The sequence below is a fragment of the Malaclemys terrapin genome, chromosome 16, assembly GCF_027887155.1.
Source record: "Malaclemys terrapin pileata isolate rMalTer1 chromosome 16, rMalTer1.hap1, whole genome shotgun sequence".
NCBI lineage: Eukaryota > Metazoa > Chordata > Testudines > Emydidae > Malaclemys > Malaclemys terrapin.
The window spans coordinates 30,261,322-30,282,466 of NC_071520.1; the positions used below are offsets into that span (position 1 = coordinate 30,261,322).

Genomic DNA, 21,145 nt, shown 5'->3' on the forward strand with positions numbered 1-21,145 from the left:
AATTCAGCCCCCTGCTGCTGCAGGAGAAGAGGAGTCAGCAGCCCCTCTCTCCCAGGAGACGTAGGGCAGAACACGTACTGCAAGGAGCACGAGCAGTGCTCATCACACACAGGCAGAGCTTTCCTGCGGCTTTAAGAGCAGTTTGCCCCTTACAACCCATGAGACTGGGATGGGCCTGTTGGTACTCTTCATGTCAGGCAGGGCGGGAGGGGGGGGCACTCGGGTGATGGTCGCTGCTGCTTGTCCCCAGCTTGAGGGAGCACCTGTAGGGGCTGGCTCCTCATCACTGGCCCCCAGCTGGGAAACTACCGCACTGCTTCTCCTGCATGAGCCACCCCGGGGAATCCAGACAGGACTCACCTCACCATGGGCAGCAGGTGGAGTCCCCCCTCCACCCACCTCCCCCAGAGAAGGCCCAGGCCAGCCAGTGCCCCCCCAAGCTGCGCTGCGCCTCCACCTCCTGAGACCCCAAGCTACCCTCCTGAGAAAAGCTCATCTCTGCCCAAGAACATGAGATTTTGATATGCCCCATGCAGGGTCCGGGGCCAGAACGTGTTACTCAGCTTCCTGGGTTCATTAGTAATCTTCCTGGACGCCAGAGCTTACTGATGAAGCCAGGAAGGTGAGTAGCACAGACCCTGCATGGGGCATAAGCAAAATCTTCCCCTGCAAACCCCACAACCAGCTGTGCTAAGGGAGGCATAGCCTGCCCTGGCCTTCTATACCCACTGCCTACATGCCTTGCTGTAAGATGGCCGCCCCTCTGATCAGGGATTCCCCATGCTCCCTTCTCCAGCTGATCGCTATGCTGGCAGCAGCCCCGTGTGCAGTCTGAGCAATGGCAAGGGGGGGCTTGGGACCGAGCTCCTTTTCCTTCCTGCCATGGAATAGGGCTTCCTGCATGCCCTGAGACAAGGCACGTTTCAAGGGAAGCCTGGATTGGTGCGGCCCTGTTCTGTAGCTCACAGGGGACAGTGCTGGCATGGTCCAGCAGCCCTACATGTTACTCTGAGATCAGTCAAGTATTAAGCATGGGATCAGCTGAGCACCTGGCAGATTTTAACCAACCTTTTTTCTCCTAATGCTGAACATGTTGATGGAAAAAGCAGAGCCTAGTACCTGAACGTGTAGCTAGATCCCATGGAAATACTTTAAACAGTAGAACTCTGTGCCAAGTTACAATAGCCAAGGTGGCCTGTAAAAACACAGGTAGGAAAAGGCAGCAGGCAATTTGACCCCCATTACTCTAGGCCTCCACACTGGTAGAAGTTGGAGGAGCAGGACAGCCAAATCAAGTTGAAATAGCAAAAATAAGTCACTGAACTAAAGCTGGACCATGCTAAACAGCAAATAGCCCCATCTGCTGGTGAGATAAAGGACTCGATCTGAACTAGGCTTGTAGGTAATTTAGCTTCTCGAATTATCGAACTGCAAATCTAGGACTCCAGATGTGTGCAGAGTGAAGCATCACATTATCAAACAGATGCTCTATGTAAAATTTAAGAGAACAGATGGTGAGGAGACTGGCACCAAAGGAGAAGGAATTTCTCTAGTCAGATAACATCAAAAGAATTTCAAAACAGATGTTTCATTTTTAGCATTTATTTGAAGTTCTCTCCCCTCCCTCCTCCATTGTCCTAAGGTAAGGCTCAGTTGTGCCACAAACCACTATTAAGGCAACTTGTGTCTCTGGAGCAAAATTTTTAAGAATACACACATAGCAGTTACAAGTGGTTTAACTTGGAGTAACTGTCCCTGAAGAAATAGTTAGGCAAAAGAAACCATTCCCACCCTGGAGGAAAATCAATCCTACAAGATTTCACTGTGACCTTGGAGGAGGGGGGAGAAATCACTGAAGGCTTATTTTCTTCCAAGTTTCTGGCATTATTTTGGAAGCTTCTCAGTCAGTGTAATCAAGCTGTTTAACCCTATTAACCCCCCACACAGGCCATCAGAGGGAACTGCTGCAAGGGAAGTACAAACTCATGGTGGTATCTAAATATACACCAATATCTTCATAAGACCCTTCTCTAAAACTGAGGCAGAGCCAGAAAATAGCAGCAGCTAAGCATTGTCAGTTCACCTCATTCCCCAGACAGGGTTTAAAGAAATCTGTTAAGTCAAGAGTAGAAAGTTTCATTGCTCCCCTGTTGGTAAATAGGTGTGGGAAGTTCCATGAAGATTTGAGATACAATCATTAGTTTATTGCTCTATTTAAAAACCAGGCTATTCCCTGCATATCCAGGCCAGGAATCAGTCCCTTGCTGACCAGGAGCAGCCCCCGTGCTCAGTGATTTCGGGTTCCCACGTTAGGATGAAGGTAGTGTATACTTGGTGGTAGGAGTCCTGTGCAAATGTTAAGCTTTGTAGTTCAGTTCTGCATTCATTTTTGTGTACATATCGTAAATCGCATCCAGCACAGGAGTGGCTTTTGCTAGGAACTGGTGGATCTTCTCTAAAGTCTCCTCCTCGTTCACTTCTTTTCCTTTCTCAAGAGCCTTCAGTAAATCTGACTTGTATGGAAGAGCATAGACGGATCCCTAAGAGGGGGGAAAGAACTTGTAGTGAAGCAGAGGTAGGCAAGACACCTGGGGCGCTTCAGAGTTCACTGTTTTTTGTACAAATGGACGATAAAATGAACCCACCTTGGGCTGTATGCACCCTAGAAGCTGCATGAGCTCAACACCTCAAAGCAGCAGGCCCACAAGGCTTAAAGCCAAAGGTAGGTGCAAAACTTAAATTTCCTTCCAAGTTGCCTAATTGACTGAGGAAATCCTCACTCTAGAAGATTAAATCAGCACGACCATCCCTTGCTCCCCGCCGAGACACCCCCAAGCTCACCATTGTCCGTTTTGCCTACCACAAACTTCCACTGCCTTGCCCAGGCTCCCGTTAGCTCTGTTAGGGCCCATCCCCCCCCCCAAGCAGAACACTCCCGGCTCTGCACCAAAGGAGCCAAGTGAGTTCTTACAAGCACAGCCGAGACCAACAACTTGCCACACAGAAGTTGCTGTGACAAGCATCTACCACAGCAAACTTTGATAGCAACCCCACTGGCTACTCAGAATTGAGCATCTCCTTGGGATCACGGAGACTAGCCCAGAGCCCACAAGTCCCCTGCATAGCACCAACTGGCCAGGATTCCCAGGAGTGACTAGTGACAGAGGCCCAGGGGCTGGGTTTTCAGCAGGCAGGAGCTCTGCACTCTGAGAAGTCAGGTTCCTTTACCCTGTGTAGACTGACTCCCAAACCCTGAGACACTTTGGAAAATCATGTCCCCTCCTGGCCAAGCCTAGGAGAAGAAGCAGAGCAGAGCCCAATCCTGCACTCCTTATGCAGGAGAGACTAAAGGTATTTATAGGGTGAGCATCTAGGCACCAACTCCCAGCCGCCTTCACCAGGAAGCACTGCTCCAGGGGCTATGCCCAGCCAATGAGTCGGGCGTCTCTCCCCTAGTCCCTCTGGAGGCAAGCACTCACTGAAAAGAGCTTCTGCAACATCCAGCCATGATATTTCTTCAGGGCTATTTCATAGGCTTTCAGTGCATTGACTCGGATGAGGTTCGGGTTTTCCTCATCCCTCTCGCCATCTGAAAGGCTCTGCAGGAGAACTTGAATGAACTTCAGGCCCCTGAGTGAATAAGGAGAGCACAGAACAGCTGTGTGAGAGGTTTGCACTAGACACACAACTGTCCATCAGGCATTTCGCAGTTCTATCACCAGTCAGCCCAAGTTAGGAGAGAAACCGCATCTGCAAGTGTCACCCATAGTACCAGTCTCAAAACACCTCCCCGAGGGAGGTTAACAGGCTGTGGCTGCAGCAGGATTCTGGATTTCTTGCAGCAGGGTTTTCACATGGCCTCTCTCCAGAATTTACCATTCCTGCCATGTATGCATCAGGCAGCCCACATGGTCTAGGCCAAACCTTCTTTTGAGCTCCCCCCTCCCACACACACCATAAAAACTCCAGGGGCCGGGGGGGGGGGGGAGGGAGAGAAGAGAAGAGAAGAGAAGAGAAGAGAGACAGGGGAAAGTTCAGGGCTCCTGGCTTCAGCCACTGCGTTGAAGATGTCTCAGGGCTTCAGCCACAGAAGGGGGCACAGGGCTCCAGACACTGGGAGGCTGCGGACCCCTGGTTGAGAACCACAGTGCTAGAACAGACTATGTATTGAAGACAGCAGCCTTGTTTTACCAGGTGACAGACATACTGGAGGGGGACAAATTAATAGCAATGGAGTTTTAACTAGGCCAGAACCACAAAGAGCAACTCATTCTCTGTAGTGGAATCAGCATTTGGCATGCAAGTCTAGAGAGCGAGAGATTTACAGCCACACAATCTACATTTCACCTTTTTAGCCACATTAGTGCCAGTGTCGCACCAGTTTTCGGCCACTCTGGTCCATACATTTCCTTCTCCACTTCCAAAATGTTCTTTAGCGTTTTGAACTTGGTAGGATTTGATTCATAAACTGCTCGGATTTTCTGAAATTGACCAAAGGAAATAATTCAGAGCTTTGCCTGAATGCAGCCTACAGCCTTAGAAACGAGTGTATTGCAATTAAAATGCAGTGTTATGAGCACTGACCTCTGCACTCCCATTACAGGCAGCTTAGCAATGTTCAGCAACATTGCAGGAGGAGGAGGAGGGAAAATGGTCTAAGTATTTATCCAAATTCAGGGTGTTTAACATTGGTAGATAGCATCACAGCTGCATAAATGGGGAAATCAGTGATGAACTAGCCAAAAAGCATGTTTGCTGGAAACCCAAGTCCACAGAACTGCAGGCTCCTTCAGGAAGAGACTCCCATTTTATGACTGCAATGTAACTAAGAATATTCCCAAGGCCTGCTGGAGACATTGGCCTGGTGCTCTCGCCAGTTTTGTTCCTTGAATTCATTGCTATAGGCACTGTGGGAAATTTCAAGCAGAAGCAACTAACTGAAGAGGCCAGTCAATACAGAAACCTAATAGCAAATGTCAATCCTGAACCTAGAGAGGTCTTTGCAGGGGGAGGGGGAGGGGGGAGGAAGCCAGAAGCAACCCTGGACTGAATGTTCCTCTGCTTGAAGCTGTGCTAAGAAACCCAGTGTGACCCTCCTTGCCATCTCCAATTCACAGCTTTCCATTTTGACAACAGCTTCACATGGAGAAATTCGCCAAATTCAAGTCTCCCCAGCACAGCACAATTATTAGTGATTGTAGCCTTTAGTGTTGGAGTTTGGTGATGTAGTGCAAGTACCACCAGAATACAGGTCTTGAAGAATCCGAGACCTCAGGGATACCCCTTCCTACCTTGATATTTCCAGCTAGATCTGCTTTGACTGGCGAATACACGATTGGTGTCCCAAGGCAATCTAGGGGGAAAAAAAAAAAAAAAAAAAAAAAAAAAAAAAAGAGAGGGCGTGTCAGGAAGGCCAACGAAAAGAGCCAATTTATGTCACAGAACAGATCCCTGAATCAGGGCATACAACCAGATACCTCTGAAATACAGTCAAAAGGAAACAGATCCGGAACAGATCAGATACAAACAAGTCAGGGTGAAAAAAAGCATGAGGTATCTACAAACAGCCGAGCTACAAAGGGGGTGTCCAGTGGATAAATAACCACACACACTTGGGGCAAAAAAATCACAAGCAGTCCTACTGCTTCTATCTTCACAGCACTTCGGGGACAAACCAATTGAGCTTCAGCTCCTACCAGTCGGTACCACCAGTTTATTGGGGCAGGAAGTGAATTCTGCTTAAGGTCAAAATGCTCTCAAGGCGGTCAGCTTGGTCATGCTGTATTACCACATCACTTTAGATCCCCCAGTTTCATCGTCACTCTGTCACGCGTCAGCTGTTTAGTGCTTACACATGTCCCAGTTTGAAAGCTTTCCTTTGTCGAGGAATCTGACTTCCCAGCCCTCTATGGCCTTGTCCTCACTGCTCAAAAGGAGGGATGTTTGCATGAGCGGTCAGGAGGGAAGAACACAGGGAAACACAACATACTTCAGTTTTACCATGAGGTCAACCCCAGGTGAGGGTCGAGCGCTGGCCACGCCCAGCTTACCTCACTATAAAACTCAAGTGCCATGTCTTCATTGTGCTCTTCCCTCGGGACAGCTCACACACTAGTTACTCCGAGGTAAGGCACACTAGTTTTTCAGTTCTTAGCAATAATCTGTGGATTCCGATTACTTCCTCCCTTCCATTGTTGTGAATCTTATTTTTAAGAAAGGCTGGTTAACTGAAGGGCAGTGCCACCGACTGTTAGTGTGTAACATTTCCTTGACCCCTGAACAATCCTTCGGAGAAATCCATGACCCTATTTGCATAGGGCTGGCAATGATATTTTGATCCAGCAGAGATGCCAAGGGATACAGATCCTTTACCTCTAGGTCACAGGCCTGAATTTGGATTGGGTTGAAATAGACCAGGAGTTGGGAGTCTCCCCTGGACAAGCACACAAGGCAGAAAAACCCAGCTCCACGGTCAGCCCCTTCCAGCAGGGTCAGGCACCAGAGGCTGAATGATCCCGCTCCCCCTTCCCAGCGCTCCTGCCAGGCCAGGCCAGGAGCACACGGACAATGGGGAAGAGGGAATGACGAGAGCAAGGCAGAGCCAGGTCAGCTTCACGGCTGCCCATGACGTGCCTGCACTTCACGGTCTCCAAATTCACTTTAGCAAAGCCCGAAGCTTTAATTTCTTGTGCTTCAGCCAGATCCCCAGAGTTACGTACAGAGATGGGGAAGGGCCCTGGCACACTTGGCTCTTGAGAACATCTCCCCTAAACCAGAGGACAGCACACAGCAGAGCACCAGGGGCCAGAGCCCTCATGCAGAGAGCGCCATGTGGGCAGGTACCACAAGCACTTGGGAACCATTTTCACGCCATCTCACTACTTGACCCAACTTGAAGGGGGTTTAGGTTACTGTTCTGTGACTTATGGCGTTCGACCAAAGTGTCTCAGTAAAATCAATGCATCCAATTAAAAGATACAGCACCTCATTGATAGTGGCTGGCAATCAAGGCAGCCATTATACTGCCTTATACGCAGCTTTAGTAGGGGGACTTTTGTAATGCAAGTCTCCCACAATAGCAGACATTGTCAGGAGCACGGCCACGGAGGCAGCCCCTGGAACAGAACACTAGCTCTTGTCTGATGGACATTTAACTGAGCAACAGCTTCCACCCGTGCAATGAGAGATGGACGCGGCTGAGAACTGCACATCCTGACATCAGGACGTGGAAAGGCAGCAGAATCTGCACTCTGGGTTTGCCACTGAGGAGCATCAGCTCAGGAAATGCAACTGGGGCAATGCCCGCAATATCCCCACCCCACCCCGCAGCGGCTGGGGCTCCCTGATACAGTGCAATCCCCACTGGCAGGGCCCCTGGGCACCACACGCCCCACTGGGATTTTTCTGCATGGGGCCGGCCAGTCTGCTTAGAAAAGAGAAGTTGCTGTACACATTCCATGACGCCCCTGCCCCTCCCCCACAGATGGAAATGCCTAACTGGCTATGGAAATCCTGTTCGCCAGCAGCCAGGGACCACCTGGCCCGTCCACACTAGACGAGTGAACTGGTTCATTATTTCCATGGGACAAGCGTCTGAGCTCCCCCATCCCCAGTACACTGATGGGAGAGGAGTTTGACCTACACATACATCACTGCAGCACCTAGAGGCCCCAGCCCATCACGGCACTGGCTGAAGAGGAGAGGACGTGAGCACAGCTTGGGCCGCGGAAGCCAGACTCCCCAAGGAGATGGCAGCCAGGGAGAGGTGCAGGGTCAGCTGGAGGGAGACAGGTCAGGAGCAGAGGCGGAGCCTGAGCCTTCAGCATCAGGAGGATGGTTGAGACTGTGCAAGTGAGCTCACCCGGAGAGAGCAGAGGGAGAAGATGGAGAGCAGAGCGGGATCCCCTCCAAGAACAGCCAGACAGAGAACCAGGAGGAAGTCAGGAAAGCCGAGGGGGGACAGGATGCCAGAAGGAACCTGGGCCTGTCAGGACCCAAAGCAGCAGTGATGTCCAGAGGGACGGGCTGAGAAGGAATGCTGGCCTCCGTGCCACTGAATAGCAGAGATAGTGGGTTAGGCGAGCAAAGCGCTGTTTGAAAAACCCCTTTTCTGGCTCCCCACAGCCCATTCTACTTTGGGCAAAGGGCCCAGGGCTGTCCAGAAGGGAGCCGCGGTGAGATCCCAGTCAGCCAAAGTAGCCGCCATCCCAGGGGACACAGCTTCCCAACACCCGACAGCGCTCACAAGCCGTTTCTTTCTCCCCACCATCAACGCGTTAAAACTTTAAATACACACATACAGGCCTCCCCATCCCTCCATACGCAAGCTTCTCACAACGCAGTAACCCACTGCTACCTCATCTTTCCTATGCTTTCAACATTTGATTATACAGAATACAAATCAATTTGCATTCCCATTTATAAAAATCCAACTAGTTTTAAATCTTATTCTGCAGAGAGAGAAACTGGAGGGGAAACCATTAGAATAAGATGAACAGAAGCAAAATTCAGAGGATGGGCAGGGAGCGGGGTATGCATTTAATAGGATCATTCAGATCCTTCTAGGAAGGCATCCGAGACTGTTCAACTCATCCCATGGCAGCCCAGCTCATGTTGTTGGTGCTCCAATCGCTGACGCATCCTGGATTTCCGTTTCGTAGCACTACTCTTTGCAATTAGTGCTCTGCTGAGCCAAAGGTTTTCAGATTTATTCAGCTTCCAATGAACATCCATTAGGTTTAAGACTACATGGTTAGCTTGTAACAGCTTTATCAGATAGGATAAAAACTAACTCAGCAAGTAAGTTCTGCCCCAAACACGTGGGTGTAGAGGAGCATTCCCAGAGCGTAGGGCCACAAGCTGCTTCTTGCTCCCCTACTGCAGCAGCCCGTCCAAGGCTACGCTTAGCACAAACCCGGTCCTGGGAACACGACTGCTCTGCCCGTCACATTCCTGTTTTACCAGTTTTAGCTCAGACCGAATCCTTCTGCTTTGCATTGCCCCAGAGCGCAGCGTAATGGCTCTTGCTGACGGCCTCACCCTAGCAGCTTTGATACCTTTACAGGGAGGTGCCACCTTCCTATTTCATCCCAGGAAGAAATGCTGGAGAAGCTGGGGATAAAGCGGAGGGCGAGATGGATAATCAGCCCTCTTTCCTGCTTGCGCTATACCAGACACTTATTTGCTCACAATTTAACAGCAGAATATCCACGGTGTTGAAATATCCCAATGCCAAATAAAAATCCGGATTTTTAGGGCTTGTCCACACATGAGTTAGTCTAGAACAGATCTCACACTTTAAATCCACACCCTACTTTGATCTGAATTAACTTTCAAGTGTAAACAAGCCCTTCAATTACGCTGCAGATGTGTCAGTGGTTACACAAGACCATTACAGGGAGTTGTGAAGGAGGCGACTGTTAATGGCTTCACTGTGGTGTGTTTGTAACGCAGGTTACTGCTCCCTAACACAACACTGTCTGCACTAAGGGAGGTGGGAGCTCAGTAAGGTCAGTGTGATAAAACAAGATTTCTGAACAGATGTTTTGAGACAAGCCTCTATTGCCAGGGTCACCAAGCTGCCCTATGCTGCGTTTGAGGGTTGCTGGTGAGAGACAGCTCCATTCACACAGCAAAGCTGGTCTGCGTTTTTGAAGGACTGGCTCAAGGAAAGGAATCCTGGGAAATGGGGAAGGTTCTTGGAGTGACAATACATGCACATCAATTCAGGCTGAAATCTGGTCTCCCAAGCTGCCTTCCCACAACAGCATCTTAAAGTCCTCCCCCCATCTGATTTGGAACAATGCCATAAGAACTCAACCAACTGCTAGTGCAGTGGAGGGACAGAAGCCATGAAGTACTATAAAGGTCACTGCACAGAAGACCGAGCTTCCAGTGCCCCGGCAGTGAGGGGGGACAGGACAAGGACAGCAGTCCTGTGGTTAGAGCACTGGACTCCAATCTGGGTTCTATCCCTGGCACGGCCCCTGATTTTCCGGGTGACTTGGTTAAATCATGATCTTGTGTTGTTGCTCAGCTCCCTCTTTGACGTGGTTGGGCCAGCCCAGGCGGTTCTTACAGTGACCAGTTTGACTCGAGGGAATTTGAACTGCGAGCTTCAGCAGTTTTCCACTCAGTCGTTTAGCCAGTTTGATGGGATCTTTGCCAATTAACCTTCTACTGTACAAGTTCTCCAGTGATGCAATCCAACCAGTCACTGGATTACGATATGATTGAGTCAGGCAGACCACATGTGGGATGATCCCTTTGTAAGAAGCTTTGGTTCTCACCCACGAGCACGCCCCGTAGGCCAATAGCAGTGATGGGCGTGCCAGCTAAAGACCTTGCTTGGTACTTTGTTTGAAATATGATGAATTAAAACTTCCTCAATCTGCTGGGATGCAGGTAGGGGCCTGGTAAAGAGTGACATTTCTGTTCAACAGGTCTGCTGCTCCCCATGTGAATTCAGAGTCAACATTGTTATTCAAAGTTACTGTTTTTTACCCCAGATAGCTATCGGCAGCAAACAGTGCTAGACTATAACAGAACTGTTAACTTGGCTCGTCGCAAAGCCAAATCCTGCCTTCACTCTCATCCGTCATAGGCAACATTTGTGGGGCTGCCAGAAGTAAAACAGCTTCTCTTGTACTCTGAGAAATCTGACCGTCATTGAGACAGGCATGGAACCTCTGCTGCCCTTTTTACACCGCTGCTTGGCGACACAGGGTTACCCTTCACACAGACTGTTCCAGCCCCTCCCCACACCAAGCTGCGGTAGGTTTGGTGCGATCACAGATTCCAGGGCTGCAGGGGTAAAACAGCTCCACATTGGAAAGATTCTCCTGCCCAGTCAGGGCTGCTGACTTTACTACTGACCAGAGGTTCTCACGCTCAGCGAGCATCCCTGCCCTTCTCTGGGCAAGGGATTGGGCAGAGCCAGGGTGCTCAGAGGGGCATCTGTTTGGTGTTTTAGACAGATGGCAGAGTCACTCTTCAGCATTATTGTAAACTGTGACAAATCCTACTGGGCCCTAACTGCCTCCAGGAAACTGACACGAGTGGAACGAGGTCGTACAGCAGCATCTCTCGCTGAAGTAGCCCCAATGTTCTTCCAACAGCATTACCTAGTCCACTGGCATCCAACTGCCAGGAGGAGCTCAGCATGTTACAATGCAGCGAGACAAACAGGAAAGGCCTGCAATGGAACACAGCGTGACCAAGTGGACTGAACACAGTACTGGGAGCTAGCAATGCCCAGGCACTAACCCTGGCTCTAGTACCCACTTGATGTAGACCACAGACAAGTCACTAACAATTGTATATACACATTTAACTCCCCCCCCCAATCACCAGTAGCAGAGTTCCACTTCATTTGTGTTCCACATCCCAACGTGACTGGTCAAAAGACAATCCCCACCTCACTCAGAAGGATGCTGCCAGGATACTTCCCTCCCCAGAGCACCGCAGAAAGGTTAATGCTCTTACTTGTGCTGCTACCACCTGCATTTCCCAAGCCATTCAAGAAAAGAGTTGTTCCACCCGTCCTATCCAGTAGAGTCAGTCACTGCTTACCTAAGTCTTGCTTATGCTGCCAAATCAGGTAAGTAAATATTGGGTTGGAGGGATGGATTCATGTTACATACAGAGTGCAACACACCTTGGGGATTTTTCCCTCTTGATCAGAACAGCAATAGCAACATCTAGTAACCGCCACAGCTCACAAGCAGTCACAACTCAGCGACCTCCCACTGTTTTGAGTGTGGGCTCGAGATCTTCCTTCTTGCTCTCGATTCCCTTTGCTGACAAGTATTGGTAGCCTTCCAAAGACAGTCACCATTAACACACTGCACTGCTGAAGTTCTTTTTCTATAGATCACACACACAAAATGACTGAAGGATAGAGGCTCCTTATTCACTTGGATATCCGACAACAAGAGAAAGCAAAGTATCACTATATACTGCCTGTAAACAGGGCAGGATTGGTGGCAAGATTCAGTTACACTCAATTATGAAGCATGCTACTTATCTGAGAACTGGGCTGATTTCTAATACGCTGCATTCCACTTAACTGAGTAATTTGCAGGAGATATAACCAAGCAGGAACATACCTAATTCTTTTGGCTGTCAAACATTTATATTAAAAACATGTTTAGTTTACTGGGACAGGACAAACCCACATGCTCGGGGAAACAGGCAGCTTTCCTGCACCATCGGAACAGCTGCAGAATCTAAGCTTCCATTTTAACCCCCGTGATTGTAACACTAACTCTGCAAATGCAAGCAGAAGGGAATTGACGTAGTCCTACAGCTCAAGGCCTCTGCCAAGCTACAGCAGGGTGAAAACTGAACAATTCCTGGTCAGTTTTATTGCTGCTAGTCAGAACGCTCTGGGCAGCAATGAAACTAACAGAATCAAGTCAGCTTCCCCACTGCTGCTCAAAAGAGCTGCAAGTCAGTGTCCCCCAAATGACAGATCTTGACCCATTAGGGGGTCACAGGAAAGGTGTAGGTGGGTTGCCTGTCACTGCCCTCCTGTCACTCCTCACCCCATGCATGCTCTGGAAGCATTCTCCTCCCCTCCCCTGCTGCACTCACTGCTGCTGGGCCAGGGCAGCAGGGTGGGAAGTGGGATCGAGGGAGCAGCTGGAGCCAGCAAGCTGACAGCAGCGGCCTGAGAGAGAGGAGCTGGCTGGGGCTGCAGACGGGGAAAGGGCTGGTGAGCCAAGAAGGAGGCTTGGGGGTAGGGGAGGGGAGAGCAGGGCACTGGAGGGCTGAGAAGAGGAGGAGCAGGGGAAGACAAAAAATGCAGTTGGTGAGTCACCTCAGTAAAAAGTTTGGCAACCACTGTAACAGCTGAGGCAGGCACTGGAGGTATCCACTGGGAAGGCAGATCAAAACCAGAGTAGGACAGACAGGCCGAGTCACAGACCCCTCTCCACTGCTAAAGCCAGGCGGCTGGAGGAGGGTCAACACTTCATTGGAATCCCAACATCCTCCTCTTTGCAAGGAGCCTAAGAAGGTAGGGGGCATAGAAATTGGCTTCTCACCTGGTCAGTATCTTTGGCTAGTAGGTTTAATCCTCTGGCTTTTAGGTGTGGGGTACAATTGCCAAACGTTGTGAGTGCCCAGGAGGGAAGGAGGGAAAGCTTTACAGAAAGTACAGTAATGAGATGTTGTGGGGCTGAAAACTCAGTTTAGGGAGGGAGACATGGTGCAGAGAGAGAGAGAGAGAGAGAGAGATGAAAGGATGAGGAAACAGTCAAAGACCATGCAGGAAAAGATGCCCCATTAAAAAACAATTAATGGAGATATCCTATCTCCTAGAACTGGAAGGGACCTTGAAAGGTCATTGAGTCCAGCCCCCAGCCTTCACTAGCAGGACCAAGTACTGATTTTTGCCCCAGATCCCTAAATGGCCCCCTCAAGCATTGAACTCAACCCTGGGTTTAGCAGGCCAATGCTCAAACCACTGAGCGATCCCCTGCCCCCCATGACCTATTATAGGACAGCACAGGGAAGCAGAGTTCACCTCGGTGCGCGGTGCAAGAGCAAATCTTTAGAAGGCAGATGTACCCAAGGTATGACGTTTAACGGCCATCACTGCTTGAGGATCAATTGATCAGGGGAGGCATCTACCAGGAATCCACGGAAGTTAAAATCCACCATATCCAAACCTTACATGAATTCTTGAGCAGGCATTCACCACAGTCCTAAAGCTCAGGCAGGGCTTTAGTGCCATGGTAATAAACATCAAGCCTGTTCGTCTGCTTTAGCTGCAACCCTCTCCTGCAGACGTGAAGAGTGGGGTTTTACTTTAAACAACCCTGCTTCGTTAACCCTGCAGCCTGCTCAGTTGAGTGCTGACTTTCCAGCCAAGTCCCGAGAACTGAAATGTAGAGTTCAGCCCTGAAAGGGCAACAATTCGTACATCTCAACCACTGAACAAAACGGATCCAGTAACTGCAAAGAGAATGCAATTGTTAGCGGGCAACTCAGCCCCATGCCCAGGTCTCTCTCGGAACAGAATGTCTGTCTCAGGAAGCAGAACAACATTTCAGGTAGATTTTTTAGTCTAACGGCCTGTGTAACACAGGCCAGAGAAAATCATCCATAAATTCTGCAACAAGCCTTGTGGCCTACTTGTCAACGCCCCTGGGGTGAGCAAGTAAACAACGTATTGTCCCAACACCATGTTAGATGCCAGGCAAGCGGATTTTACGCCTGGGGAGCTCATTTTCTAGGACATGATTCAGACTGCCAATTCCTTGGGGACTGGGCAACTGTCTCCCATTTAAATCCATGACAGGGGGTGCTGCCAACTCCAGCTGAGGCAGAATAACTGATGCAGTTTTCCCAAGCACCATCAGCATATTTAATGCCAGGTCATGGGGGCCTGTTCTTGTGGCTGGACTGGCTCCATTTACAAGACGTCTGAGGGAGCAGGGAAAGAAGGAATATCACCACCCAAAATCCCCCTTTCCTTGAGGGGGGGGCACTGAAATCATGGGAAGCTGCTGCTTCCTTGATGCCCTTTCCTGGGGCTAGGAAAACACTCACTTGTCCAGTGGTTCTTCCAGATACATTTTTCTGGACATCCTGCCTGGGCACAGAGTTTCCCTACAAAGCCCTTGTGGGCCCAACACACTATGCAGCCTTAAATGCTGCCTTCAGACCCCCTCACCTTATTCCAAGGCAACTAATTCAGCTGAATTTTAAAGGGGGAGACTGCTGTTTAACAGTCTCCCAAAATATTAAGATCTTGGAGAAGTGCTGGAAAAGTTTGTCATCATCGGAGTCCAAGTTTAGAGAGAATCATCACTTTACACCTGCCTGTGCCCCTCCTCTTAGGGCACTGAATCAGAACCACAAGCCAAGTCTCCCATGCTTTTGAAAAAAAAAAAACCAGCCTCCCCTCCCCCCTCTTTAAAAAAAAAATCCAAGGCTGTGCTGGGTTTGAGGCCAGAACAAGCAGTGCTTTAAACCCCAGAAAGTTAAAGCTTCTAACAAACACTGGCAGATCCATCAATATAGGGCTCAGTGAGATTCATCTACAAACCAACCAGGTCCTCTCCATGCACTTAAACTGTTGGCCATGTTTAGGTGCATTTGGCTGATGTAACCACGTCTCAAAAGCCCCACATACATTGCAGAGCTGTGTCAATTAACACAGAACCCCTTGAAAAGAGTCCCAGGTTTTTGGTTTTTTGAACTAACCAGCAGCATCACCCCACACCTAGGAGAGAAAGCCTCCTCTGAAGGGTTGTGCTAGATAGCCTACGTCGGGAAAGCCGTTTAGGGAACATTAAGGGTGTGCCAAGCTTTTCTATTTTCCACAGTCCCCCTCTCCAGCCCAGTCAGTTACAAACTCATTGCACAGCCATACCACATGCAGGTACAAAGACGGCATGTAGCCTAGGCCTTGGCATATTACATTTTTAAGGTGTTGACATTGTGTGACAGGAATAAGCTATCCCGGTATAAGCAGCTTTATACCAATATAACTGAGCCACATTAGGCACTGTACATCTTTAACTGGAGCACAGCCATCTAAGGGCTCATCTAGACACACAAGCTGTACTGCGTTAATTACACCATGTCCCCTAATACAGCTTTCCTTCCTACATGTAAAAAGCAGTACATGAAACACCAGAGTCCGTGCACTGGCGAAGTGCTAGAAATGCCTTGACTCTGAATTAAGGAGCCAGCTTGAACCCCCCACCCACACAGAGCCGCTCCAACAAACTCCCGCGGGTTTCGCTAACCCTCACACCTCTCTGGACACAGCTGCTGAGGATCTGGTACAAGGTCTCCTGACTCTCTCAGCTCCAGGCGATAAGCACAGTGTGCCAGCCAATACAGTCTGACCCTCTGTCTAACTGAGCGTGTCCGAGACAGCCTGGAGCATCCTGACACTACCTGAAACAGAAAAGCGAGCACTGTTGAGAGGGCTGGGTACACGAGGGCAGAGCGAGCGACCGACCTGCAGGGCACAGGGAAGGATCCCTGAGCTAGCAAAACGGCTCAGACTTGACAGATATCCGGGGCACACGCACCCTATCAGCTACCCACCAACAGGTCACTGGACTCATCTCAAAGGCAGCACAGCCGTGCCTACCCCGGGTTGGGCTGCCAGGGCACATCTCCCCCCCGGCCAGGACAGGGGCCCGAGCGCACAGGGCGTGGTAGGGGCCAGCCTGTGCACAGCACCCCTGGGGCTGGAGCAGGGTCTGTCCAGCGTCAGGCCTGGCATGGAGCAAAGGGCTCCCCTTTGCCTGCACCTCACCAGAGTCTCCGATGCCACCGCAGCACAGGGAGCTTAACCCCAGCAAGCAGCGCACCAGGGTCTCCAGCGGGCGGAGAGGGAACGAGCCACATCCCCAGGGGGCGAGCTGGCTCACCGGGTCCTGCCCTGCACCCACCCACCCCCCCCGGGGTGCTTCCCCCCCGGCCAGCTGACCCCGGCCGCTTCCCCTGCCCAGCCCAGCCCCGCACCCACCCCCCGGGTGCTTCCCCAGCCCCATGCCTTGGGCTAGACCCTTCCCCACCACCCCAGGGGTGCTTCTCCCTGTCCAGCCCCGCACCCCGGGGCACGGCACCCACCCACCACCCCAGGGGTGCTTCTCCCTGTCCAGCCCCGCACCCCGGGGCACGGCACCCACCCACCACCCCAGGGGTGCTTCTCCCTGTCCAGCCCCGCACCCCGGGGCACGGCACCCACCCACCACCCCAGGGGTGCTTCTCCCTGTCCAGCCCCGCACCCCGGGGCACGGCACCCACCCACCACCCCAGGGGTGCTTCTCCCTGTCCAGCCCCGCACCCACCCCCCCGGGTGCTTCCCCAGCCCCACGCCTTGGGCTAGACCCTTCCCCACCACCCCAGGAGTGCTTCTCCCTGCCCAGCCCCGCACCGAAGAAGGGCGGCAGATGCGCCACGGCGTCCAGGAAGGGGCCGGTCTCGATCTCCCGGTCCGCCGGCACCACCCGGAACTCGTGCTCCAGCAGCAGCGCCATGACTGGGGGCGAGGCCGCCTGCGCCGCGAGCCCGACCGGAGCCGCCGCCGCCTGGGCTCGCACTGAGCGCGCGGGGGGAGCACCCGGCTAGAGCCTCTTTAGGGCGGGGCCCAATTGCCGGCCCGATGTGTCCCGCCCAATCACCGGGCTACTTCCGCCCCAGCCCGCCCAATCACCGGGGCCTGCCCGGGCCCGCCCATCCCGGAAGTGAGCATGGACAGCCACGCCTCCCCCGGCCCCGCGCGCCCCCTGGGGGTGACAGTCCGTGCGGCAGGCAGGCGCAGGGCATGGGCCAGCCACACCTGCGCCCCCATGGAGGCCTGGCCCAGGGGATGGGCCTGCAGTGTGGAGCCAGGGCACTGGGACATGTTATGTACCCCTCCCTATAACGCACCAGCCTGGGTCACCCAATGACATCCATAGACAGCAGGCTTAAAACAAACAGAAGAAAGGATGTCTTCACCCAAGCCACAGTTAACCTGTGGAACTCCTCGCCAGGGGATGTTGTGGAGCCCAAAATGATCATTGGGTAAAAAAACACAACTTGGTAGTTCATGGCAGATAGGGCCATCAATTGCTATTAGCCAGGCTGGTCAGCGACACAACCCACTGCTTTGGGTGGCCCAACCCTCTGACTGCTGGCAGCTGGGACTGAGAGACCGGGGATGGATCACTTGATAGTTGCCCTATTCTGATAATTCCCTCGAAAGCATCTGGCATTAGCCACTATCTGGATACAGGGCTAGACGGACCATTGGTCTGACCCAATGTGGCCGTTCTTATGATAATTTGCCTGGTACTGAAGTTAGGTTTATCAGTCTGTAATTGCCAGGATCATCTCTGGAACCTTCTTTTAAAATCTACGTTATATCAGCTACCCTTCCTGTCATCTGGTACAGAGGTTGATTTAAGTGATTGGTTACATATACATACCACAGATAAGAGATCTGCAATTTCATATTTGAGTTCCTTCAGAACTCTTGGGTGAACACCAGAGCTGGTGCTAGGCATAAGGAGAGACAGTAATTGCTTAGAACCCCGAGCAGCTCAAGGGGCCCCCTTATTCACTTTTTAGTATAAGAATTTCCTTGTTTTATACAGGGGGATTTTCCTGCTTAGGGTCCGCAATGGGCTAGCACCGACTCTAGTGAACACCATCTGGTCCTGGTGACTTATTACTGTTTGATTGATCCATTTGTTCCCAATCCTCCTGTATGGACACCTCAATCTGGGACAGTTGCTCAGATTTGTCACCAAAAAAGAATGGCTCAGGTGTGGGAAATGCCCTCACATCCTCTGCAGTGAAGACAGATGCAAATAATTCATTTAGCTTGTGTGCAACAGCTTTGTCTTCTTTGAGTGCCCCTTTAGCACCCCGATGGTCCAGTGACCTCACTGATTGTTTGGCAGGCTTCCTGCTTCTCCTGTACTTAACAAACATTTTGCTGTTAGTTTTTGTGTCTTTTACTAGTTGCTCTTCAATTTCTTTTTTGGCCTGACTAATTATACTTTTCCACTTGACTTGCCAGAGTTTATGCTCCTTTCTGTTTTCCTGGGTAAGGTCAGACTTGCAATTTTTAAAGGAAGTCTTTTTGTCGCAACCCCCCTCTTTTACTTTGTTGTTTAGCCATGGTGGCATTTTTTGTGTTTTTTTTTAAATTTGGGGTATACATATAGTTTGAGCCTCTATCATGGGGTTTTAGTGCCAGTGCCCAGTGCGCCCTACCTTAGTGCCATCCACAGCTCCCAGTGCACCCTGCCATGCTAGTGCCAGACACAGCCCCTGGCATGCACCAGTATGCTAGTGTCAACCAAAGCACCAGGCACGTCCTGCTACGCTAGTGGCAGCAGTGCCCAACACTCCCCAGCCAAGCAGCATCACAAAGCCTAGTACACCCCACTGCAGAGGTGCCCAGTATGTCCCATGGAACATAAGAACAGCCAGACTGGGTCAGACCAAAGGTCCATCTAGCCCCGTATCCCATCTTCTGACAATGGCCAATGCCAGGTGCCCCAGAGGGAATGAATAGAACAGGGAATCATTGAGTGATCCAGCCCGTCACCCATTCCCAGCTTCTGGCAAACAGAGGCTTGGGACACCATCCCTGCCATCCTGGCTAATAACCATTGATGGAGGTAGCACTAGTGATGCACGATGTGCGCCGTGGACCAAACCGATTCTTAGCATTATCCCCAGAAGGCAGCTTGCTAGCCAAGTCACCCTTCTGGAATTAATGCCATCCAGCACCAAAGGCCTACGTGCCTGTTGGCCAAGCTCAGTTAATAGCAGCCAGCACCAATGGCTTTCAAAGGTAGGTTTGCAGGCCAGAGCTGTAAAAACTGGGACTGGCCCCTGTGTTCTGTGGAGGTTGTCTTGACAACCTGAAATCCAGGATATTTCATGAAGGTTGAACCTTTTATCTGTTTTCCCCTCCCAAAACGTATCTTTCAGTTGCTTTTAAATGCTGCATTATATGCCAAGAGCCCTGTGCTGGGTCATTAACCTGATCAGGATAACATCCCATTCTGGCTCCGGAGCAAAATATATTTCACTGCTTTCTTGGCTAAAGGTCAACCTGGCCGGGACAAATGTATTTCACTGCTTCTTGGCTAAAGGTCAACCTGGCCGGGACAAATGTATCTCGAGGCCTTTTTGTGCCAGGAACTACAGTGTGTCGCTTAAGACAGAATTTTGTGCCTTTTGGTGCCTGTCCACACTGCAGCCTCAAACTGCGCTGGCTCTCCCCATTTGTGAAAATATCTGTCAATTACAGCTCCACCTCGCAGGGTAGAGCCACGTGAGACAGAACTGTGCTGGAGCATCTGCACTGAACGCAGTTCAGAAATGTGTTTAGATATGATTTTATCTACAATAGCATCTATAAATCAAACTGTAATCCTAGCAACACATGCTGGTAAAACCGACTGGTTGTGCAGACTCTTTATTTATACTTCATTGGCCCTGGTCCAGAGGTTTCTTTCTCAGGCCTTAATGAGGTATTCTAATCTAGTTTGTCATTAATTATTTAATATAGCTAAATTTTTTATATGGCACATAACTTACTGTCCTTGTTAGATCAGGCTTAAAAAACTTGACATGCAGATGGTAAATTTTAAGCACTCCTTTAAAAGGGAGGAAAAAGAGATTCAAACCAAAATCCTGCACACAGAGTGCTTTTTCCACTCAGAGTCCACGTGCAGTGCTTTTTTCCATGGGCAAAGAGAGTGCTTTCCTTAAATTCATACTGGGCTCCATGGCACATCTGAAACAAAATACACCCATGGGGAAATGGAACTCTGGAAAGAAAAGACAAGATAGAAATGTAGTAAATTGTAGTAACTAACATTAATCCCATTAAATTTGGCAGGCACCAGTGTAGATATAGAACTTGTTAGTGACAGAAGCCTGAATCAGATTGTCTATCACTGCAGTATCCTTGAGAAGCAACTTGCTGAATAATACATCTTCACTAATTTGTCTCAAAAGCACAATTTCATAAAAAGTCCTGTACATAATTAAATATATAAAAATTGTGTGAATGCAATGTTAAGGTAGCACAATTAAAATCAGAAAGTGCAGAAGGAGAGGCTCCAACACCCCATTAACTTGTCATCTCCTCTATGTTTTACATATATATTATACATTTTACGGTATGCATATGTAGCCTGGCCCAAAGTTGGGTATATATAATTGTAACTTGAGGAGTAACAGGTTCTTGTCCCAAAATCAGGCCCAGTAAGATTATTGTAAAATTATCATATAATTTGGGAACCCCGATGTGCACAGGTGCAATACTTACACTGTAGGAACTCTCTTTATATATAAATATATGATGTATTAATAATTTAGCAAAGTTCTACACACACTTAAACTCAACAAGGCAGATAGAGATAATACAGAAAGTACATTTGGACGTCCATCCTTACACCCTTATCTTTCTTAACCAATTTAACCATTATCGTTCAGACAACCATTATCTTCCTCATCACTGTCATCGTCCTCATCTTCCCCGGTGGCCATCATTCTGGCCCCTCACAAGGTCTACATCTTTCCACCCTCCTGCTGCCCCTGGGATGTTACTTTTATAGTAGGTTACGCTGACGCTGCCATGTCCAATGCATATTCAATAGAGGTC

At 50.1% G+C, this 21,145-nt stretch overlaps 1 protein-coding gene across 1 annotated transcript; it reads right to left on the reverse strand.

The window, feature by feature from the left end:
* Positions 1-1,586: 1,586 nt before the first annotated feature.
* On the reverse strand, positions 1,587-17,083 carry GLTP (glycolipid transfer protein). Its single transcript, XM_054006725.1, has 5 exons — positions 16,907-17,083; positions 5,292-5,353; positions 4,348-4,481; positions 3,480-3,630; positions 1,587-2,540 (listed from the first exon to the last, which is right to left on the reverse strand). Exons 1-5 carry the CDS (start codon positions 17,007-17,009, stop codon positions 2,358-2,360), a joined length of 633 nt encoding a protein of 210 aa, XP_053862700.1. The 5' UTR covers positions 17,010-17,083; the 3' UTR covers positions 1,587-2,357.
* Between the last annotated feature and the right edge of the window lie 4,062 nt (positions 17,084-21,145).